Raw genomic sequence first — 9,583 nt, forward strand, 5'->3', positions numbered from 1 at the left:
TTTCTTTGCAAAGTAAAAGTTCATTTTCTCCTCTTATCTTTTTTCTGCTTCCTTCCAAATGGTTATTTTGATTGTGATTAATTCCAGTTAACTGTTAGCTGCAACCCTGCATTGTTTCAAAGCAATGTTTTATATCCCTTACACTATTTCCTGGAGGTTGTATAAATAAGGTGATGCATTAAAAAGATAGCAGATAAGATCAAAGTGACCAGTGAATGACCCGCGTTAAATGCCCACAGTGCCTTGTTACCACAGCCTCCCATGTATTTCCCCATAGTGTATAGCAGGCAAACAAGCTGCTGCTTCCAGTATATAGCTTGTGTGGTAACATCCATGCAAAGCACCGAATGCCAAATCATTAATGCCTGCTTATAAAACCGATCCCATCTCGTAGCATCATAAAAGCGGGACTGCCACCTCAGAAAACACCGCTGGCTTTCTGCTTTAAAGGAGTTATTCATCGACCATCATCACGGGTATGTGCAGCTATTTGAGTCACCCTATAGAATGAACTCATATGAATGATTTTAAATTGAGATGACTTCGATCGCTCATGCAACGCATCACTCTCGTTCGACTTGCGGTACAAGATAAGATAAGCTGGGTATTAGAAGCAGGCGGTTAATCAGATAGAAATGGGCACTGCCTCCACTATACAGACCGAGAGAACGTTTTGCAACACTTATGAAACAGTTCCGCTGTGTGCACATCAGCGCGCATTCTCTTCAGTCGGTGGCAGCGCTGCACAGAGCGGTGGATTTAATGCATTCGATCTATTGGTCTCTTGCTAGTGTTTGCAATTGCAAACTAGAATGTATTGCATGGGCATTAGGATCCAGCAGGAGGGATGCCAGAAAGGAAATTAATTACCCACCCTAGGCACAGCTGCAAATTTCAGAGAGAGAGAGAGAAAGCAAGCAAGCTTGTACTTGACCCTCAGGCAAACAAGGAGATAGACAGACTCCTGACACTGCGGCCAGAAAAAAACTTGTTTTCAGCCTGCCCGCTCGCTGAGTTGGTAACCTCGCTTCAGGAAACAGAAGCACCGCCAGTTCAGGCTCAGACAGTCAGTAAGTCACTGGATTTTGTTTTTAACCTGTTGTCATGAAACCTTTTACGTTTCCATTGTTTCTAGAAGAATGTGTGAGATGTCAAAGGACGGCGCTTTCCCTTTGTCAGGATGTGAGTTTGTACAGCCAGGCTTGTCCGTATCACGGACCAGAGAGAGAGGGATGGTGGGAGGATCTAATGGCTGCACAGCTTAGACTAGGATCAGGACACCGATCAGGACAACAAAAAGTTAAGGCTATGACTGTGGGGGCAGGCGTTTCGAAAGATCTGCAGTTACATGTTGTAAATTTGAATGTGTTTATTCATTGAGTCATGCCTGCATTTATTCATATACAAGGCAGTGCAGTGAGATAACAATGGCAAGGTACAAAGTGAAGGGATATTGCGCTGTAATTGCAGTGCCGGTTACACACACGCTACAAGGCTGTTGGGATGGTATTTATTATGTCGCTTTCGATATGGTGCGTTTTGGGGGTTTTTTTTACTGCCAGGGTCAGTTACAGTTTAAAAAAAAAAAAAAAAAAAAGCTGCACACAGCAAAATTCAAAAATCTGAAACAGGGACTGTTTTTATTGGCTAACATCCCCTATGGAAGTAAACTTCTGCAGCAGTTCTGTGATCCAGTGAGACGCAGGACTCAGTTCACATTCCAGACTTGGAGAGGGCACTCATTTGCAAATGCTAAATCCATGGGGACCCATAAGGGATTTTGGGGGGGGGGGTTACAAGCAGGCAGACCACAACTTGAGTCACCAGTGGATGCATATTGCCTGGCAGCTGTACTATAAGGTTCACTGGTTTATACTGTGTATATATATAATTTAAGGGAGGGCTATTTCCTACATCAAAAAGATAAAAAGAAAGTTGGGCTGATCAGCATCTAGTTGGTTTATTGAGCCAGTCGTGGCTGAACAAGCTTGCTCTTTTTGTGCTGTTCATAGATTTAATAATAAAATCACATTTTTATAGTGGGAGTGGCCTAGCGGTTACAGCTAAGGGCCTGGTTGAAACAAAGTCTTGCTATGGAATGGTTCGGAAGAGCCAAGGTTCCCTACCTCTGGTCTAGTGGTTAGAGCTGAGAGACTGGGGGATGGGGTGGCCTAGTGGTTAGCGCTCAGGGGCTGGGATGCAGTGTGGCCAAGTGGTTAGAACAGAAGGACTTGGAAGTAGGCTGGTACAGTTGCTTTATAAAAACAGAGTGGTTCGGATCCTGTGTGCAGGAGGAAGCCTGACATTGAGTGATAAGAGAGAGAGAGAGAGAGAGAGAGAGAGAGAGAGAGAGAGAGAGAGAGAGAGAGCTCATTCAAATGCTAAACTCTAAATATAAGGTTTTTGGTGGTAGCTGGCGGGACCCCTCTCCACAGCTTCTCTATCATTTCAGGCTCAGTATCCATTAGCTTCCCACAGTGCCTGTTTGCTGCCAGGCGTTCTTGTATTTTAGTATTCGTGGTATTATTTGAAATGGGATGCACTGATGCTGTGGTATCTAACTCCCTGTACAAGAACACAATAATGCAAACAGAGCCTGGGGTGCACTTTCAAAGTATCAACCCACATTCCTGGTTTAATAAGGAGAATCGAAAAACAAACTGTACTTAAACTTGAACTATACTCTTAGAAACCTCTTTTTTATTTTATTTTGCAAGGTAGTTTTGTAGGTTCCCATTCCTTTACTATAGTAAATGGTTTGCCATGTGTTTTTCTTTTTTTTTTTTTAATCTGTCAAGCACTTTGGTGGCGTTGTGCCTTTCTGATCTGCAGGCGCCGACTAGAAACAGCTGTACTTGGCAGCATTAAAAAATAATTAGTGGGAGTCAGTCTTGTTGAGAGACAGCTTAACGATGCCTTGTTAGGTTTGTAAGCCTGACAGTTACAGTATGTAGCTCTGCAGGAGTGTTTTCATTTCAGATTTGATCTGGTGTCCTGCAACCTCCTGACCCTGTTTAGAACGTGTATGACTGAGCATCCTGCTAGAAGAAACAGAGGTAACAGCTTACCCGTAAGGCAGTGGTTTGAAAATGGACAGAGAGGAGGGTACATTTCTATTTAAAGGTCAGACGCTTTCTAATCCTGGCTAATTGCTGCTGGAGAAGCCAGGTGAGCTGGATTACCAGGAATATACCCTGCCAGGATCGGTGACAGAAACTTGGCCAGCCACTGTCGGTCCTACCGGCTGGACAGGATTTGTGTGGAAGATTGAAACGTTGATCAGAGCTCCTCCCTTCTTCAGAACCAGCTCTCGTTCAAACACTACTTATTCCTCTGTAAACAGTGAGATCCCACAAATGCTAACGCATCGCTATTCTCTCACTAATGCACCTGAGGGGGGAACGCCAGCTATGAGAAAACAAATATCTGACTCTGAGATGATTGAAATGGCTTTAGAGAGAGAGAGAGAGAGAGAGAAAGGGGTGGGGAGATTGAGATGGGGAAGTAGAGCTTAGTTCTGCTTTGCATCTTCGACACTTTCAGCTACTTATTTGTTTGAGCTAGCAGCTGCTGAGCGCTTGTGCCCTGCTAGTTGTTCAGTGTGTGTGAGGCCTGTCGTCCTGCACAGAAGTATCAAGAGCAGACAGAGCTGTGAGACTCCGCCCTTGCTAAGGTAAGCCAGTGCTTTTAAAAGGGAATCTCTTCCTCTCCCTCGCTCTCGCTCTCTCTCTCTCTCTGTTTGCATGTGTTACTGTTGCTTGGACCGGCGCTGAGCTCTGAAAGCCAGGAAGCGCTGAGCGCATACTGTAAGGATGTTGGTTAGCTGTGAGTTTGACTACGGTGTGTGCCCTGGTGAAGGCATCACCAAGTGGAAGCATGGGGAAGCGTGTGCCGGTGAATGCATTGTGTCGTGCAGGGAGACTGAAAGAGACTGCAGGACAGAGATTAGCGCTGCTCTGGTATTTATAGAGATCTGCTTCCAAAAGCCATGAATGAACTTTAGAAGCATGGTACAGCGCATCTGCATGATTTCAATGCGCAGTTACCATGATAACTATTGTAATGGTGCAGAGGACACCTAATAATGATGCATGCATCTCATACCTGCTCAACGTTATACCCTGAAACAGCTGGCTACAGCCATGCAGTTACCTCTGTTTGAAGGTGGTGCAGTGGTGTCTATTGAAGTGGGCTCTGTGTCCATCGCATTTATACCCCCTATATGGTTTTGAAAAAAAACAGTCGGGACACGCAGCATCTCAGCGTGTCGTTACCGTATTTGTAAAGTTGCAATCAGCCACCAGCTTCCTCACTGAATATCGAACAGGTTCTAATAGACAGGAACCGATGGCATTGGGAACGCTTTATTATTCAAAAGCAGGGAGCAAAAGAAAAAGGGCAATGTTCAGAAATAGACACGCAGTACTGTATACAATAACATGAAAGCACAGGGGGAGGTAAAGCATAGCTATAGCATGACAATGCATGCTTTGTTTGGGGTCTGTGTTTGACGTGACAGGCTGACGTCTCTCCTGCGCACTTGGACGGTGTCTCTCCCTGCATCTCTGTCAAGGGAAAGTGTGACGCCATCCCTGGCTGTGTCCCTGGGAGCATGGCTTGGCAGTCTGGGGATGCAACATCACACCCAGCCCTATCACTGAGAGAGAGAGAGCATGAGAGAGAGCATGCCATAGCAATAATCCTTCAGTAAACCATGTAAACATTCCAGTCCTAGTCAAATTTCTCAGAATGTCTGGAATGGCTGTGGGCCTCTTTTGAAAGACTGGGTTTATATTTATGACTTCTACAATGTAAATATTTATTTAAAAAAAAAAAAAAAAACTCTCCCTACTTAAAAGATAAAAGCACAGCAAAGTGTACTAAAACAAAGTGGAAGCACTTGTAATCATGGTGACACTAGGGTTGAACACTTTGCGGGTCTTTCTAATACTTTGTCCAGTGGCTTGGAGCCTGACTTCTCTGAAGCCCTCTCCTCGACTCATTGCACGTCATTGTAAGATGGCTGTGGTTTGTGAGATATTGCTTTGAGTTTCTGATACTGTCACCGAGTTCAAATGATTCATCCTGTAAATAACACAGAATTTCTCCTGATGTGACTGGACATCTACGTATATTTCTGAGCTGCTTGACAAAGCTAATGACTGTGCAAAAATACCCTGGCACAATCAGCGTTTTACCATGACCCAGAGAACGTGTTCGCAACGTCGTGCGATGTCAGCGGAAAAGCACAGCGATTGTGGGCTGTTTATTGATCTCCAATGGTGAGCAACAGCCTCAAAAAGAGAGTATGGTCAATAACTGGCCCCTCATTCCCTTAGAGAAAGGGTGCTTCCTCCAGTCCAGGGTAGACTGAACTGCTCCCTCACCCCCTAAGAGAAAGAGTGCTTCCTCCAGTCCAGGGTAGACTGAACTGCTCCCTCACCCCCTAAGAGAAAGGGTGCTTCCTCCAGTCCAGGGTAGACTGAACTGCTCCCTCACCCCCTAAGAGAAAGGGTGCTTCCTCCAGTCCAGGGTAGACTGAACTGCTCCCTCACCCCCTAAGAGAAACTGTGATTCGTTTGTGTTTAAGGGCCCACCAGGGTTTACGGACTAACGTTCTTTTTTAACCACTTTCGATGCTGCAGTCACCTCAGCTCTCCTCAATGAAAACCCACAGGAGCGCTCTGAGAGAGGCTGATTCTGCCCTCTGAACAAGCCCACAGCGACCAGCAAGAGAGCTGCAATCTCCAAACTGTCAGGGGACTTTTCTTTTTCTGCCCAAAAATGCAAAAAAAGTAACGTGTGACCTGAAGTGTGTAGCTATGCAAATGAGCTGCGTGCTCTGTTTCCTAGAACCACTTTCACAGCTCTGTTTGTTTCACGGTGTGTGTGTGTGTGTGTGTGTGTGTGTGTGTGTGTGTGTGTGTGCATGCGTGTGTGTGCATGTGTGTGTGTGTGGTGTCAGGCAGTTGGTACAGCAAACACACTGGGCGTGCCAGAGAAAAGGATTCGGAGTTGTTAAAAAGGTATTTCTCCAGCAATATTTTGTGTGTGTGTGTATAGGGGTATTAATAAGCTCTTTTAAGTTTTTGGTCTTTATACGGTTTTAAGTTTTGTTGTTTGTCAGTGTATGAAAGGGGCAGTTTGTACACAGGTTGTACAGTATTTCATGTTAGATTTCGAAATGTCACATTTTTCAGTGTTTTTAGTTAAGTATATGGAAAACTACAAAGTTTTCATTGGACTTTATGAAGCACAATTAGTTCATTCAATAGGGAGATGCGAAACATTTGGCCAGAGCTGTGTTGGGTTGTATCTCGTCTGCTGTTTCTTTAATACCCGGTTCTGAATGATCCACTGGTGTGTCATGACTTACTACTGTATCAAATAATTATTATCACACAATCTTTCATGTCTCTCTTTGTCCTTGGGCTGGTAATGTACTGGTGGGCTGCTGTGGTGTGTTCATTCTATAATTCTATTCCTATTAAACACAATATATGTCTGTCTGTATGCTATTTGTCTGTGCCAGGGGGCTATGTTTGTCTGTAGCCACAGTGGAGGGATTTGCATGAGAGATTTGCATTTGTTTTGCTGTTGCCTTTTAGGATGCCATCATATAGTAAGATACAGGTTTTATTGTAAGAACACACACACATACAGGACACACACACACACACACACATTGGAAGGGCTGGGAATTTGTGGTGAGTTCATTGAGTTCTAACTGTAGAACGAAGGGAGAAAGCTTTGTGGCTTCAACACAGTGGCCGTGTGAAGCCGTCACAAGCCCTTCTAAATGTGTAGGCGGATGTACAGTGAGATCAGGTGTGTGTGAGAAGTGGGGTGTACAGAGTGGAGAAAACCATATGTTCACCCTTAGAAAAATGCACTGAAATGTAACTCATTTCCTTGTATTTATCTGTACAGAAGAGAATCATTAAACAAAATAAAAAGCATTCCTAAGTGATGCATTGTCCAGACCGCAGCGGTCTAACGGAGTGGCCTTGTCTTGCAGGTCTTGCAGCTGCCCAGCGGGGGTGGCATTCTTATCTGCGGAGCTGGATGCTGCTGGAAGTGAGATGGAGGGCGAGAGCCAGACGGACGAGGCCCCGGCGCGGATGTCCAGCCTCACCTCCAAGCTGCAGGCCATGATCCGGATTCGACGCAAGTACCAGGTCTTCAAGGCTCGCCGGGCCGAGCTCGCCAGGGAGCAGTCCAGGACTGCCATGCTGCACCACGGCAGCACCGGACCCGAGATCTTCACCTTCGAGACCACCGCAGCCGGCACTGCGGCCAACCCCTGCGTCTGCAGGAGAAAGAAGAAGAGGAAATCCCGTGTCATGTTCCCCAACAGCGGGCGGAAGTACCTGCCAGTCCAAGAGCGCAACCGAGCCAAGAGCTGCCTCTTCTTGCTTAGCATCATAGTCTTCCTCCAGGTCTACAACGCTATAGAGAACCTGGATGACCACCTCCAGAAGTACGACCTCGAAGGCTTGGAGAAGACTCTGAAACGGGAGGTCTTCGGGCAGAAGGCGGCCATGGAGAATATCATAGATCTCCTGACTGATTACCTCTCCACCTACGTCCACAACAAGCCGCTGGTGCTCTCCTTAAACGGGCCCATTGGGGTGGGGAAGAGCCACTTGGGACGCATCCTGGCACGTCACTTCCGTTCAGTCACGCGTGACCAGCTGGTGCTGCAGTACTTCATGCTGCACCACTGCCCCCTGGAGGAGAAGGCCACGATGTGCACCCAGGACTTGGCCAGCAGGATCACAGAGATGGTGAACCGGGGAGAATCGGAGGAGAGGATCCCGGTCTTCATCTTCGACGAGGTGGAGTTCATGCACAAGGAGATCCTGGACTTCCTCCACAGCTGCTTCCAGGCCAACCAGACCAACGAGTTCCTCAACGCGGTCTACGTGCTCATCAGCAACATCGGCCAAGGAGAGATCACCAAGTTCGTCCTGCAGAACTCCTCCAGCAGCGCCCCCTTCGGGAGGCAGAGGGGGAGCCACGAGCTGGTGAAGCAGCTCAAGGCCTCCCTGTCCAAGTACCACCCTGTCTGGAAGGAGGCAGACATCGTGCCCTTCTCCCTGCTGGAGAAGGCCCACATCATGGACTGCTTTCTGGACGAGATGACTCAAGAAGGTTTCTACCCCGACAGCTCGCACATTGAGCATCTGGCTGGGGAGATATCCTACTACACGGCCGGGGACAAAGAGTACTCCATGAATGGATGCAAGCAAGTGGTGGCCAAGGTCAACCTCTTATGATTGAGTAAAGAGACAAGGGGTTTTAGTTTCTGTACAGAAAGGAGTGCCAAAAAAACCACCAAAAAACCAGACCCTTTGAAACAGGAGATTCCTTAACCACATGATCGTGCCTCCTCCCGCCTGCATCCTGCTTGCACAGATTCACAGGACGTCTTGCGCTGGTTGCAGTGGGACCAGTCCATTCTCGGGAATCTTGCTGAAGCGGATGGACACACTGGAGGTTTCGGGAACAAAAAGGGGCAATTCTAAAAGGAAAAGAGCAGAGAATGCATGGGGGGGTGCTTTCCCCTCACCATCCCCATCACTCTTAAAATAAATGCATTAAAGCATCTCATTGGACGCAGTGGAAGATATAGACCAACATGAATGTGTTTTTGCTTTAACTGTCTTTACCAGAACCATTCCCAAAGCTAGTACCAGAGGTTACATCTCCAGAGGCAGACATTTCTATGCAGAGAGTTGCAGTCTGGTTCTGTGTTGCAATGTGAACGGTGAGATGGTGCCCAGCCTGTGGAGTGGAGATCCAGTTTATAGTCATTCATAATTACAGCACTGCCATAGCCTTTGAGCTGCAACAGTGACATGGTGTGTAATGGCACGCAAGTCTCATTCCTGATTAAATCAAGGTCTTAATACAGCTACAGTATCTCCTTCCTAGCCACTTCCTCTGTTCATAATGTTCAGCATTATTTAAATATGCACAAACCAGCTAAAAGAAAAAGATTTAGGGATATTTCATGTAATACGATTTGAAATGTATGCTAACTTTTTTTTTTTTTTTTTTTTGAAGAGTGTAAATAAATAAGTGTGGCTTTTTTAAAAAAATGATTGTTCTAATATTTAAATAAATAAATGAAATCAAAAACTGTGGAATGTTTTTTTTTCAGAGAGTTCTCCCACAAACAAGCACCTTGCACGGCGAACGCAACAGGAACAAAAACTCATACGAGGCGTCCGCTTGAATTGAGTGAAGACTCCTGTGTCTGAGGAACGCAGTGCAGAACAGCGCTGGCGTTTCACATTGCCATACACCCATGTATACTGTTACCACCTCGCGAACGACAGAACTGGACAGGCATTCAAACAACATGTCAAAACAGGACACCGCTGAGACTGAACTCTGTACTGCAGCCCACATGCACACAATACTTTATTACTCCATATATTCAGCAGACAGGGTTAAACAGCCACACATTACCAAGTATAGCTATAAAACTCTGATTTTAGATCCCCGGTCTTTTATGGTATAATACAAGATGATTCCGAGTCAGATGGTTCTATCAAGAACACTAATATCATATGTG

The 9,583-nt window shown here is 46.0% G+C and overlaps 1 protein-coding gene across 3 annotated transcripts; it reads left to right on the plus strand.

Moving 5' to 3' along the window:
- The first annotated feature begins 307 nt into the window (after positions 1–307).
- LOC117396841 (torsin-4A-like) lies at positions 308–9,144 on the plus strand. 3 transcript variants are annotated; one of them, XM_033995085.3, is made up of 2 exons: positions 308–476; positions 7,019–9,144. In XM_033995085.3, the coding sequence occupies exon 2, from the start codon at positions 7,083–7,085 to the stop codon at positions 8,277–8,279; it is 1,197 nt and encodes a 398-aa protein (XP_033850976.2). In that variant the 5' UTR covers positions 308–476; positions 7,019–7,082; the 3' UTR covers positions 8,280–9,144. The 3 variants fall into 3 exon arrangements, with proteins under 3 accessions (XP_033850976.2, XP_033850974.2, XP_033850975.2); XM_033995083.3 differs by lacking the exon at positions 308–476 and adding an exon at positions 697–1,070; XM_033995084.3 differs by lacking the exon at positions 308–476 and adding an exon at positions 3,202–3,673.
- The last annotated feature ends 439 nt before the right edge of the window (positions 9,145–9,583 follow it).

The sequence above is a fragment of the Acipenser ruthenus genome, chromosome 15 (assembly GCF_902713425.1).
Source record: "Acipenser ruthenus chromosome 15, fAciRut3.2 maternal haplotype, whole genome shotgun sequence".
NCBI lineage: Eukaryota > Metazoa > Chordata > Actinopteri > Acipenseriformes > Acipenseridae > Acipenser > Acipenser ruthenus.

What these genes read in the sequence shown, in the direction of transcription:
- LOC117396841 (XM_033995085.3), top strand. Translation starts at nt 7,083, where the DNA reads ATGGAGGGCGAGAGCCAGACGGACGAGGCCCCGGCGCGGATGTCCAGC.